The sequence below is a fragment of the Triplophysa rosa genome, unplaced genomic scaffold (genome assembly GCF_024868665.1).
Source record: "Triplophysa rosa unplaced genomic scaffold, Trosa_1v2 scaffold8_ERROPOS6151657, whole genome shotgun sequence".
Classification (NCBI taxonomy): domain Eukaryota; kingdom Metazoa; phylum Chordata; class Actinopteri; order Cypriniformes; family Nemacheilidae; genus Triplophysa; species Triplophysa rosa.
This window is the reverse complement of record NW_026634906.1, coordinates 16,874-31,675: the sequence shown is the minus strand read 5'-3', so window position 1 is coordinate 31,675 and position 14,802 is coordinate 16,874. Positions and strand designations below refer to the sequence as shown.

The 14,802-nt window shown below is 38.7% G+C and overlaps 1 protein-coding gene across 3 annotated transcripts in view; it reads left to right on the top strand.

Moving 5' to 3' along the window:
- The window catches only part of trim24 (tripartite motif containing 24), a 49,629-nt gene that overhangs the window by 29,101 nt on the left and 5,726 nt on the right, over positions 1-14,802 (top strand). Inside the window, exons 15-17 of one of the 3 annotated variants that reach the window (XM_057328886.1) lie at positions 5,197-5,329; positions 5,620-5,694; positions 6,148-6,294. In XM_057328886.1, coding sequence (XP_057184869.1) covers positions 5,197-5,329; positions 5,620-5,694; positions 6,148-6,294 — 355 coding nt within the window. The other 2 variants (XM_057328889.1, XM_057328887.1) reach the window with 2 other exon arrangements.

Genomic DNA, 14,802 nt, shown 5'->3' with positions numbered 1-14,802 from the left:
GCGAGTTTCTGTAAAGCTGAGCTCACGTGCGCTTGCGGAGGAATGTAAACACTCACGAGAATGAACGAACAGAACTCCCGCGGCGAGTAGAACGGCTTGCAGTTAATGAAGAGTGTTTCTAGATCTGAACAGCACATCTTCTTTAACACGGTTACATTTGTACACCACCTCTCTTTGATGTAAAAGCACGTCCCGCCGCCGCGCGATTTCCCCGTTGATTTTGCGTCGCGATCTGCTCTGATCAGCTGGAAGTTAGGAAGTTGTAACGCGCTGTCTTCAATGGCGCCGTTCAGCCAGGTTTCCGTGAAACACAGAGCAGCAGAGTTAGAAAAGTCCTTGTTAAACCGGGAAAGCAGAAGGAGTTCGTCCGTTTTGTTGGGTAGAGAGCGGAGATTCGCCAGATGGATGCTAGGCAACGGCATTCGAAATCCGCGCTGTCTGAGCTTCACAAGCGCGCCGGCTCGCTTCCCCCATCTGCGCGTCCTCCTGAAGCGTTTGACCAGAGCTACGGCTCCGCCAACAACAATGTCTATTTACAAAGGGGCTCATATTTTTGTCTCCAACTATATATCCATTTTTCCTATCAGTAATAATAATAAATAATAATAATACATTTTATTTAATGGCGCACAAGCAATACAAGCAATAAAAACATAAAACAATTTACATACCACTTAAAAAAACACATAAAATGTCATATATATGCCTGCCTAAAAAAATTATGTTTTAAGACGAGATTTAAAAGTAGTGAGAGTCACAATTATGGATGTCCTGTGGAAGCATGTTCCACAGATAAGGAGCAGCATAGCTGAAAGCCCGAGATCCCATAGAAGCCAGGGGCATCCGAGGAAGAACTAGGGAGGTGTAGATGATGATCTAAGAGTTTGAGAGGGGGTATAGGCTTAAAGTAGATCTAATAAATAGGATGGGGCCAGGTTATGAAGAGCTTTGTAGACAAGGAGCAGGATTTTAAATTCAATACGCTGTGAAGCCAGAGAAGTTGTTGGAGTACAGGAGATCTGTGATCCATTTTGGGGGTTCTAGTGATTACTCGTGCAGCCGAGTTCTGTACTAACTGTATAGTTATATTTTCTCCATAGAAAAGGGCATTGCAGTAGTCAATACGTGAGGTAACAAGAGCATGGACCAAGGTAGCAGACCTAGTAATCTTGTTGATGTGCGCTTCAAAAGATTACTGTCAAGGATAACCCCCAAGTTTTTAACCTGCGTTGAAGGAGTAATCATAGAACCATCAATGGACATAGAAAAAGCACTGGTCTTGGACCTACTATTTGAACCTACAAGAAGTATCTCCGTTTTACTGCTATTAAGCTTAAGAAAATTACTTGCAAACCAGGTTTTAACTTCAGACAAAGAGTGAGAAAGACAGGATAGAAAAAGTTCAGAGGTGGGTTTTGAAGTTAAAGAAAGCTGGGTGTCATCTGCGTAACAATGAAAATGGATACCATATTTCCTAAAAATGGTTCCAAGTGGCAATAAATAAATAATAAATAATAAAGGACCCAGCACTGATCCCTGTGGGACACCTGCAGTGATACTTGATGATTTAGATTTGAACTGGCCCATTTGAACAAATTGAGTACGACCTGAAATGTAAGATGTGAACCAAATCAGAGGAGTACCAACAATTCCCATCAACTGCAATCTGTCTAAAAGGATTTATGAGAGATGGTATCAAACGCTGAGGTTAGATCAAGAAGAATTAATATAGTTAGAAGTCCTGAGTCAGTCGCTACTAGTAAGTCGTTTGTAATCTTAATAAGGGCAGTCTCCGTACTTTGGTAGGGACGAAAACCTGATTAAAATTGTTCGTAAAGGTTGTTCACTAAGAGATGATAATTTACCTGTGTCGCAACAATCTTTTCCAAAATTTTTGATAGAAATGTCATTAGAAATTGGACGAAAATTATCAAGATTGTTTGGGTCTGCACCTGGCTTCTTGAGTACTGGAGATAAAATTGCAGTTTTAAATAAACGAGGAACAGTGCCAGAGATGAGAGAAGAATGAATGATCTTAGTAATAAGATGTAAAAGAACAGGTAGACAGGTTTTAACTAATTGAGTTGGAAGAGGGTCTAATTGACAGGTAGTTGATTTAGATTTCTGTATAATTGTAGTTATTCTATCTACTGTTGGAAGTTTAAAAGTAGAAAGAGTGGAGTTGAGTGACTGTGTAAAACAAAAACACAATGAAGAACAGGCTAAATCTGTAACTAACAAAGACTGATGAATACTTTCTATTTTTGTGCTAAAAAAGGTCAGAAAAGCATCACATAAATCAACTGAGTGCAAACATGATGGTATAGAATCAGGAGGCTTTGAAATATCTTTCATAACAGAGAAAAGTGTTCTTAGATTTAATTACGTCTAACGATGGGAATGTAAGTAATAGTCAGATTTAGCTGTAGAGATGGCAGTTTTATAGTTTTGCATATGCTCAGAGTACATCTGTTTGTGGACAACACGTCTAGTTCTAACATGTAGGCACTCCAGACGGCGACCTTGAACTTTTAGCCTGCTCAAATCAGGGGTGTACCAAGGGGCAGAATTAACAAATGAGACAGTCCTGGATTTTAATGGTGCATAGGTATCAAGAACTGATTGAAGCACGTCATTATAATGGCATACCAGTTCATCTAAAGTCATTTGATTATCTTTACTGGAGAGGATAGCTAATCCTTCAGTGAATGGCCAATAAGTCAATGTTCTTGATATTATGGAATGAGATAGTACGACTTTGATTGCACTAAAATAGTGATAGACATGCTTTAAAAGATATCAACAGATGGTCAGAGAAGGTTAAATCAGAAGCCGTACAGCTATAAGGAGTAATGCCAGAGCAACAGACAAGATCAAGTGTGTCATGGTTCTGCCCCATCTTGTCTTGCTTTTCTTGATCTTGTGGCAGAGCCACGGCAGAACCTCTTGTTTCATGTGGAGAGAGGCGTTTTGGCCCTTTTAGCTTGCCATACTCTCTCCAGGTCTCGTCGTTGTTCCTGCCCTCTTGTTCCCTCGTTAGTGCTCATTATTAGTTCATGCCCCGCACCTGTTACCTCTTGATTTATCCCCTTTATAATGCCCTTGTGTTTTCTGTCCTGGGCTGGTTCATTGTGATATCTGTCATTCGTCTGGTGAGTTCTTGTTCCCTGTCAAGTCTAGTTTAGTTAATTGTAGTCCTTGTTTATGTTATCTCCAGTCTAGTTTCAGTGTAGTTAGTCTTAGTCCTGTCTTGTCATGTCATGTTGTGATCTTTCCCTTGTTTTATTATGTTTTGTTTTATTATTAAAATGTCTTGTTAACCCCTTACCCGCTGTCTGCACTTGGGTCCTCTCTCCTTGTCTCACCACCCGTTCATGACAGAATGAACCAGCCAACCCAGCAGACAGAGGGATCGCAGCGGGAGGGGTCGATGCCGCCTGGCTCCCCTCCAGGGTCAAAGCCGCCGGACTCCCTTCCAGGGTTGAGGCCGCCGGGCTCTCTTCCAGAGTCGGGACCGCCGGACTCCCTTTCAGGGTCGAGACCGCTGGAACCCCGTCCGGGGTCGAGACCGCCGGGCTCCTTTCCAGGGTTGAGGTCGTCGGGTTCCCCTCCAGGGTCGAGACCGCCGGTGTCCTGTTCCCGCCACAGATCCCTGCCGGCATCCCAGCTGGTACCCAGGCCTGTCGAGTCGTCACCCTGTCTTTGTGCTGATCCAGCCGGTGTCCTTGTTTGCTGCCCAGCTGCTAGAGAGCGCTGCCCAGCTGTCGGAGAACGCTTCCCAGCCGCCAGAGAGCGTTGCCCAGCCACCGACTTCCCGCCACGTCTCGTCGACATCCAGGCCTGCCCAGCCGGTGATAGCCGGCCTCCCAGCCCGTGTGTCAGCCGGCAATCCAGTCCGTGTGTCAGCCGGCAATCCAGTCCGTGTGTCAGCCGGCAATCCAGTCCGTGTGTCAGCCGGCAATCCAGTCCGTGTCTGCCGGCATCCAGTTCCAGTCCGGTCTAGCAGCGCCGGCACCCAGTCCAGGTCCGGCCGCAGCGCCGGCATCCAGTCCGTGTCTTTGGACTTGTGTGGACTTTTGTGTTCCCCAGTTTTACCTTCCTCCTGTGGACTCTTGTGCTCCCCCCCCCTTTTATGGTTATTGTAAATATCATGTCACCTTGTTTTTTGGTCATGTCACAGTCTGTCTTGTCTTGTTTGTGCCTTGAGGAGCGTCAGGTTGCCGCTCCTTAAGGAGGGGCTTCTGTCATGGTTCTGCCCCATCTTGTCTTGCTTTTCTTGATCTTGTGGCAGAGCCATGGGGGTCTCGTCATTGTTCCTGCCCTCTTGTTTCCTCATTAGTGTTCGTTATTAGTTCATGCCCCGCACCTGTCCCCTCTTGATTTGGTCCCTTATTTAATGCCCCTTTGTTCTCTGTCCTGTGCTGGTTCATGTGTTATCTGTCATTCGTTTCATGTGGGCGAGTTCCTGTCTCTGTTAGTCTAGTCTAGTTATTTGTATTGAATGGTAAATGTTATCTTTAGTCTTGTTAGGTGTAGTTAGTCCTTGTTCCTGTGTCCTGTTATATCCTTGTTCTTGTTTTACTCCCTCGTGGGTTTTTGTTTTGGCTTTGTTTTATTTTATTATTAAAGTCCTTGTTAACCCCTTACCCGCTGTCTGCGTTTGGGTCCTCTATCCTTGTTCCCTCGCCGTTCATGACAAAGTGTATGGCCTTTGGAATGAGTAGAAAAATTTATAAATTGTTGTATGCCAAAACTATCAAGACAGGATAAAAAATTCTTTGCAAGAATACTACTTTCATTGTCAACATGTATATTGAAATCAACAACCACAATCACATTTGGGGACAGAGAACTGATAAAAGTAGTACTTAGTATAAAAATAACTTTATAACAGATATGTTGATATAGGGGCAAAGGTTACAGGTTTCAGCTTTATGTTATGAATCAGTTGCTTTGTTATCAATAATCATCTTCTGCTTTGAAAAAATATTTTTACATTTAAATATTTCATTGTTAAAGGTTTTAATTTACTGGATTATTTAAAAATAGGCATTACTGGTTGTTAAAATATAAGGCAACTAATAGTTTAATATAATTTAAAAAATCACTGTAGCGCTATAAGTTTATTCTAACCATGATATATATTTGGTCATACCGCCCACAATATCAGTGCTGTTGTGTTTGTGCTACCTGCAGTGGTGAATGGTTTTGCACATTCTGCCGTGACCTAAACTCACCTGAAATGGAGTACAGCATTGCTGCTTGTGGAGAATCTGACAATGTAAAGCAGGATCCAGATTCAGAGGCATTTACACCTGTGGATAGACGAGTATGATTGCTTTACATCTAATGTTTTGAAAAGCTTTGTTAAAGGGAAACTCCGCCGAAACATGAAAATTCTGCCATGAATTACCCTCAAGTTGTTCGACAAGCCCTGGACTTCTGTTCATCTTAACAACGCAAATTAAGATAATTTTGATTAGGTTCGGGAGCTTTCTGACTCCTGCCCATAGACAGCAACGCAACTGACACAACAAAGTCGTGGCAGAATTTTCATTTTTAGCGGAGTTCCCCTTTAATAGTGTTGATGTGTTTTCATACATTTCTGTGTTGATGTAGAAATGTGACCGATTGCTGCTGCGTCTTTACTGCAATGAGCTCAGCATGGACTTCCAGGAACCAGTTACTCCATCAGTAAGACGATCCATCACACACAGCAGATCGATAGAATATATTGCTTCCCATTGAGAAACACAAGAAAAAGAGCTTACTAATTACAACTAAATCATTTGCGAATTAATTGCAGATTTTAAAAACCCATCATCTGAAAATAATTCAAAGACATTAGATTATCAACGCACAGGAGAAAATCTCTAAATATACATTATAAAATGTTTCTGTTATTTCTATTTTCTTTAAACATGAACCTGTCACTTTCCACAAAAAGCTTTCTATTCTGTAAGTGATATTTTATATGTTATAAGTTTGTTTGTGTTGACCAACCTTCTAAATCCAAATATAAACTTAAGAATGTTTGAAATGTTGCATTAGTTATCAGTTTGGCATTAAATACGGCTTTATGGGATGTTTTTCTTAAAATGACTTAACTGGCAATTGCCTTACCCTGTCTTACTCTTTAAATTGTAGTCAATGCCGGAGTACAGCGAGATCATAACGATGCCAATGGACCTGTCTGTCATCAGAAGCCAACTGGAGAAGATGCATTATAAGAGCACAGATAACTTTGTTGCAGATGTCAGGCTGATTTTCAAAAACTGTGCAACTTTCCATAAGGTATGATGACTAAAAATTTTATATTTCCCTTCTGTATTACATTTATAAAACACACCTTTTAGTGGCATGTTAAATTGCATTATGAATTATTTATATTATTATATTATACAGTATATTATTATTATATTATTATGAATAAAGTCCTAACATATTATTATAAAACATATCATTACATAATCTCATATTAATATTTTGAGAAAATAGTCAAATTGATCAGAATATAGTTACAAGAATAAATGAAACTAAAAAATACTATCACGAGAAAAAGGTGTGATTTAACAACAGATTTAACCCTTTATAGGGCACTCATTGAAATACTTAGAATTTCAAAATGTCAACAAAAACACACTCAAAACCGTAACGGTGTGAAGTGCAGATCTACTGAAAACGAAGAAAACTGACATATACATTGTAAATATATAATAAGAAGTGAAAAATAGCACCATGGATTTCCCACTGGATCACTGTATAATGTTATACAAACCTGTGGCAACATTCAATGCACTAATAAATACTATTGCCCTAAGTTATAATGCATTGTAAGTAAAAGTATGGCTTACTAGACGCATCAGGCGTATGTCTAAAAATGGACACTCACTTACCCGATCAAATATGATCACACCATTTTTCAGCAACAATGTTCACTAATTTCTAGAAATCCTACGCAAACAACATCTATCTCAACATTAAACACAACTATTCAGCCATGTAATGTGTGAGTTTCATTAATTTATCATGTTCGTTTCAATGCTATTTACGTATTTGTGGGAGTAGGTAGGAGTGCAGATCCGTGTTTCACAAATTCTGGGATTACGCTGAAGTTTGAAATGCCCCGGCAACTCCTGATTGGTCGGATACCGTGATGTCACTATTTGTGACGTAGACTGATCTCCATTGATTGACTGGGAGATTTCCATTTGCTTACACAAGCTCACGGAGAGGCATGGAAATGCCGTTGTGATTGGTTAAGTTACCAAGACCCGGTTTCATAGACAAGGTTTAAGGCTAGTCCCAGACTAAAATGAATGTGTGACCTGTTTTAACTCAATATAACTTGCCCAGAAATATCTTAAAATATATCAGTGCCATTGTTTTGTCTCAAGATGCACACCAGTAATGTATTCTTCTCAGGCATTTTTATAAAAGCGACATAAATATCTTAATTCAACTAAGGCTTAGTCCTGGCTTAAGTTAAGCCATGTCTGTGAAACCGGGCCCAAATATGGTAACAACAATTCATTCTATACATGTTTGTTCTTTTGCAGTATCAGCACAGAATTAGTATCCATATATCGCAGCAGTAAGTGTAACGTGAGAGTAATCCAGGCAGGAAGCGGATCCACATTCAGTATTAGATTTATTAAACAGAAGACAAAGTACAACCTAAAAATAACAAAGAAAACAAACTAAAAATCCAAAAGACAGGGGAACGCAGACTGAATCTTGACAGTAAGGCAATGACTATTCATGTTATTTTGTCTGTATTCTTATCATCCTTATAAGATAATTTTTTATATTTTGTTTAAATGCAGTGTAATTGTTCAAATAAGGGATACAAACTTTCGGCAAAATTTGCCGTTTTGGATCTAGAATGGGTCACTTTTGTGGTTCGTGTAGATCCGATGAGTTTTTGAAAATGTGGGGTTAGGGGGGACTGCGAGTCTTTGGACGGTGTTGCGGTGACTGAAATTATAAGAATCATGTACAGATGTTGTGGTAAAGATGTCAAATCAGGGCTTGACATTAAGCATTGTCTTTGATTGTCCTTTGGTTAAGTAAATTTGTTGTTCACTTGTCCAACGATAAAAAATGACATTTCATTTGAAGTGTCTGTATAATTTAAAGGGGAGATTTTTTTCTACTTTTACACAAATGTAATATAAATCTTAGTGGTCCACAGAATGTGTCTGTGAAGTTTCAGCTCAAAATTCCCCACAGATCTTTTATTATACCATGCTCTAGTCACGAGGTTTTACGGTGTGAAATAACAAAACGGGAGGGTGGCGGGAACTCATGTTACCATGACAAACCCGTTGCGTGTTTACAAACCATACACACTGCTTTCTATAAGTGAAGGTACTCAAGACAAACGTATCGCGTATTCTCTAAGTGAAAGTAACGTTACACAGGTCAATCCCGTCGCATGTTTACAAGCCATACACATTGCTTTCTATGAGTAAATGGACAAACGTGTCACAGTGACATTTTATCTACTTTTAAGTTTCCACAGGTCCCTGAGGTTTTACTTAAAAAATACCGGTACTTACAATGTCTTTATTTGCAGCTTTGCCTCGTTCAGTGTGGGGGATTTCCATTGAAAAAAAAAAACATTGCTCTATTGTCTCCTGTGAGGCTGGGAACAGTGTTCTGTGTTGGTCTGTGCACCCAAGGACAGAACAGTTAGCATGTTTGGCACGCAATTTTGCCATGGCGTTAGAACCGATACACTACTGTCACCTGAGAAAAACAAAATGGCGCGCTGTGGGTGGAAGCGAGCAGATTAAGGGGCGGTGCTATTACAATGAGATCCCTCACCTACGTCATCAAGGGAGCGTAATCTTTTTCACATGCTTTCAGAGAAAGGTGTAACAAACCAAAGTTACTGTGTTGTACTTTTTCACGTTTTCTGGGTTGGTGGATGAACCGGGAAACCAATTATAGCACCTAAACACAGAAAAAGTTGAAATGTCCCCTTTAATGTTACATACAGATGGATAAATTAGGGCGCTATAATTTTTAGTTAAATTTGTTTTAATTTTTCTAAATTCTGTATTTTCATTTTTTTGTCCTTAATGTCCTAAAAAGTAACAAACACATACAAAAAAAACCAATTGGTCCCTTGAATACAGTGCTGAGATTAATTGCCCCTTCTGGATTTTTTCTTTTTTTGCATATTCATCAAACTAAAATGTTTCAGATCATCTAACAAATTTTAATATTAGACAAAGATAACATGAGTAAATAAAAAATGCAGTTTTTAAAGCATGATTTCATTTATTATAAGAAAAAAGCTATCCAAACCTACCTGGCCCTATGTGAAAAAGTAATTGCCCCCAAACCTTTTAACTGGTTGTGCCACCCTTGGCAGCAACAACTGCAATCAACAACCGGCAATGAGTTGTATATTGCCCATGAGGCTTTAATTCAGCCACGTTGAAAGGTTTTCAAATGAAATGTCTTTTTTTTATCTTCGGACAAGTAATTTTTGTACATTGCTGTGGAAGAATTTTGGTTTATTATTTTTTGCAGAATTGTTTTAATTCTGCAAAAAAAGCCACATTGAAAGGTTTTCAATCATGAAGAACCTGTTTCGGGTCATGCCACAGCATCCTAATTTAATTTATGTCCGGACTTTCACGAGGCCACTCCAAAACCTTTATTTAGTTTTTTTTTTTAGCTATTCAGAGGTGGACTTGGTGCCATGTTTCAGATCATTTTCCTGCTACATAACTCAAGTGCGCTTGAAGTCACAAACTGACAGCTGGAAATTAACCTTAAGGATTTTCTGGTAGTGCACAGAATTCATGGTTCCACAATTATGGCAGGTTGTCCAGGTCCTTAAGCTGCAAACCAGCCCCAGACTGTTGGTTTGATGTTCTTTTTATGAAATGCTGTTACATTTTTTTGCCAGATGTAACGATCTTGAAGTTCAAAAAATCTCTCAGACAAAGAAGGTTCAGGTGTCAAGGAGTTAACTTTATTTGATCAGGCCAAACAAAGTGAGATGTCCCAAGTCATCTGAAAACCAAGTGTTTTCCAGCCTACAGTTATAGTGAAACTTAGGAAAGGAGGTGCTTTCCTAAACCAATCAGGTAAATTCCCTTTATCTTTTATTTTTTATTATCCAATCATTCTTGTCTGCCACTATTATTTTCTAGGCAACAAGGTTTGTATCTAATGGTGGAATGTCGGCCTTCACTTGGTTTTTAAAAATAAGTTTTCCTGTTGGTACCAGTTTTCAGGCCACAAAGTGAACAACATGTTCAACCTTCTGAACTTTATCTAGGTCAGACCTTAAACAGATCTCAAAGACATCACTGAATTTTATAATGCTGAAATCTGTTCTATACTTGGTTAAAATGATTAAAAATATACTTATAGTTCAAACAACACTCAATCAATGCTTAAGTATACTGATTATGTAATTAAATCATTAAATCATCTTCATATATTCAGTTGTAACACTCAATCATTGGTCTGATTATTAACACATCTATGGTAATATCATTCCTATGAATACTTCTTATAAATGGGATGTACAACAGAGCCCAAAAGTGCAAAGTGCAAATACAACATCAACAAAATGATCAGAATTATGCACAATAACACACACCTTCCAAAAGTTACGACAATCAGTCGACAGAATATTTTCCCAGAGGTTTTGGGGATCATCAAAATGTTTTTGGGCAAATGTGAGCGGAACCATTGTGTTCTTATTTTGCCTTGGAACTCTACCATATCGCGCCGTGCCGCGTCCGGCTGGGTAGATTACTTGGGAATTGTAATCAATTACTGATTACAAACTACATGGCAAAATTTGTAGTCAGTAAAGTAATCCCTTAGATTACAGATTTCTTGTAATGTAATCTGACTATTTTTTGATTACATTTAGATTACATTTGTTTACAAGTGTCTGTTTCATCTTTACCTGGTGTATCTACAGTAGGTACTCAACCAGAATGATCCTTCTGCCGTCGTCGTCGTCTCCGCGGCGGTACTTCTTTAATGTGTGTTGACTCGTTTACCGCTGAGTGGCAGTCTATTCACAGATCTTCAAAACCAAATGTGCTGTATAATATCGTTGGATTATCAGCATCTATCCCCAATAATACCACTGCAAACACGGCTGCGTTTCTCCGATGTTAACCCAGGATTAAATTATAAACATTCACGTATACATATTGGTACATTCACATACAATGGGGATATGTTGTCATAAATCAAGAAATGTCTCTGCAGTAGGCTTTTTCATAATGTCAGGCTTTTTTTAAAGGCAGCCGCAGCAAGTGCGCGTTCAGAGACAATCCCCGTTCATGAATTGTATTGATGTGAATGCGTGGTCTGTCAAAACATATCAAAACATTAAAAAATGAAACTATGGACCCAGTTTACCAAATGAAAGCATGTTGTGAAATATATGCCATGGCATTAAACAGGACGTGATGAGATCGGTAGATAGCCTACCGGAACCACGGGTTTCATAAACATTGAAGAAACATTTCTTTCTCTCTTTGTTTTACGCCTCATGTAGACTATCATTCGTTTCAGAAACTACCTTTTTACCATTAGTAATGTGCAAAACTGAGAAGTATTCAGACAGCAATCTAACAATAAACTTTTAATTTAAACAATGTTTTGTCTACATAATTTAGATTTATAAATACTTGCATATATTATAGCCACATTAATAACAGTTTGCTAATAGCAAATGTAAATGTTCACAACAAAGACTGGGTTACAAATGACAGGTACTCACAGTCGCAAAACAACAAAATCAAATTGTGAAAGATTAAATGTATCACCTGCCTGTTCTTGTGATTATCTTATACAAAAAAACAATTTAAACAAAGGATATATCAATATTAGTGCTGGGCATCGATTACAATTTTTAATCGCATGACTTTTCTGTGATTAATCGCGATAAATCACATTAAGCGTAAAATTCTATAATGAATTCAAAAGTAGTGTATTGTGCATGTTTATTTTAAAAGTACTACTGAACAAAAGTGCAAAAAGATTTGGTTTGAAAACAGTATTTCCTTTACATAGTAGTATTAACAATTTTAATTTAAAATAATATATCTTGTAAATCTCAATTTAAACATTAGTGTAATCAAATTAAATCTAAAACCAAAGCTATCTGCCACTGTCAGGGCATTAACATTCTGTCTAGTTTGATACAGAAAACAAAGTTATAATGATTATTGCTTTTATTGCTTATACATAAACTCTCTTTCAACACAAAGTGTAAAGTGTACTGTATTTAAAGCACATCTTTAAACAACTAAATTATTGTTTGCTACTTTTTCTTTAACTTAACAATTCATATAGGGAGAACACAATTCCTTTAATATGAGTAAGTGTTTTGGGCCCGTCCTTTGTTGTAAGATGAACATTATAAACAGAGATCTTTATTATACTGCTGCCCCTTTAAGAGTGCTCTATACAGATATACTGTGACGGGTCCGTTTTGTTTCCCAGCTGTTCACGTTCATAAAGCTGACTACTTTTACATGGATGGACCCTTGCTAATATGGGAATTTTGACATAATTTTGTGTTTATTTGTCCGTTTCAGAGTGAGAAGACATGAAAGATAACTCTGTTTTGTAGTTTGTGCTCTGACTCTCTAGGCGCGAATGTTTAAACAGGTTTTCTGCATTAGCCTCACACTGCATACAATACACGCAACACAATTCGTTATCGTTCCTGTTTTGTACCTTAGCCGGGGAATTTTTTGTATTCTGCAGGCTATTGATTTCCTACCGCAGTATCATTAATAGCATTAAATAAACCTCTTATTTAATGCTTAAAAAAAAACGCCTCTTGTGGGGCGAGGTCACTGATAGATAAGTGCATGGCTGAAGGAAGGGAGACGAAATGGAGTGGTTTGTTCTATCAACTCCGCCATTAGGAATAGGAAGAGATTTAAAATGAAATGTCCATGTAAGAGTTTGGGACCTTTCCATTCAGTTCTGGTGTTCCTGGTTCATGTGCGCGCTTCAGTAGTCTTGGGCCAACCCCAAATGCTCATTGGTTGAGACGCATGGTGACGCCATTCCCCAGCCAGTACCGATCAACATCTCACCCCTTCTGTGACCCATGGTTTGTCTGTACGTTTCAGAGCCAGTGAGCAACAGACTTTCGAAATAAAATAATACTTTAAAAAATGCGTTAATGCATGATAAAATAATTGTCTGCATTAATTCATTAATGCGTTATTGTCAGTGCTCGAATTGAGGGGGGGCTGGGGGGATCCGGGACCCCCCATAAGGCATTAGGGACCCCCCATAAGAAGTAAAAAATAGACTTAGGGGGTCCCTCAGATATTTTTATTCGAGTAAAAATTATAATGACAATTGTGATTAAATTCATGAAATGGATATGGTAAATTTCGTGAATTAAATATTTACAATAATTTATATTAAGTTTGTAGGAGCCATTTTTCTACTTACCACTAGGTGGCGTGGGGTGACCTGTATATGAAGGCCAAACAATCATTGGCCTCAGGTGTGAGGTTGGTGGAGGAAGCTTACAGTTTTTGATCGTGTAAACGGGTAACTTAAATAAAGGAATTCTCTGCTTTTATTCTCAAGTTTATGGACCCTTTCTTTTACCACACGCGTTAAAACTTGCTCACGTTAACCACCAACATTACGTCTTAAAGGAAGACTTAACATTAAGTCAAAAACTTCTTCTAATGGACTGTGAGCACTAGTAGACGCCGCTACCACTTCGATGAGACGGAATCTACGTGGATCTTCAGACTACTATGGATTTATTATAACCCAGGAGGAGTTTGCCAAGGATGATTACGTGCACGTTTGTGGATTATATTTGCTTTCCTGTTGGATTCGATTACGGATGTTTATGGGCTAGTTGTCATGTCTCTTTAAATTTTAAACGCCATGTCTAAAGACCGCTAAGCGCAGGACATCGTTGACATGACTGCTTGATTGGCGTCGCTCCGGTGAAGCTAACTTCAGCTAAAAAATGGAGAATAATAAACCTCCACTCGCAGTCGGGAAGAGGAAGCTTCTACTTTTTTTAGGGGTAATTTTCTCTCTCTATATATGTTTCCACTATATTTATCAACTCCATGTCGGGGCTTTTGTATTCCTTGCATAAACTATTATTAGGCCTGGTTTTGGGGTGCTAGAGATCTCGATGAAGATGAGTGACAGCTTTTTAGTAATTATAAAGGGAGTGCTTGTTGTGCGGTTTCTGTGCTATATATAATCCATTCAGAATTGTATAAAACTTGTTTTTCATGCTGCTAAGACCAACCGCCACATACACGCTGCAAAGGTTCGGGAATTACAACGGCATATAAATGCGGGATTCACTCTTGAAATAGCTACGATTGACATATTGATAGCCATAGTTAGTTCCTGAATAAGGGTCTGATCAGACAGAACGCGTCTTTTGCTGTGAGACGCGCCTCTTTTGAATTGGTTTCAGTGTTTTCGAACATGAAAAGCGCGTTCTGTCTGATCGTACCCTAAAGCAGACTTTTGGACTGAAATGGTTGACTAGTCTGCTGACTGACAGACTCACTCATAACAGTCCCTTGCCGCCACCTACTGGACGTAACTATGTAAACTGAACTGAAATCGTTGAAAAATCCCCACAACACTAACACACAGACTGACAGCTGGTCTTGTCACAATTTATATTTTTAATATCTAATATCTTTTAATTATCTAACTAGTTTCTTGAATTTAAACAAGTCTTTTGGAACAAACATTATTATCACAAAGTGTCAATCATCCAGGGGTGTATTCCAGAAA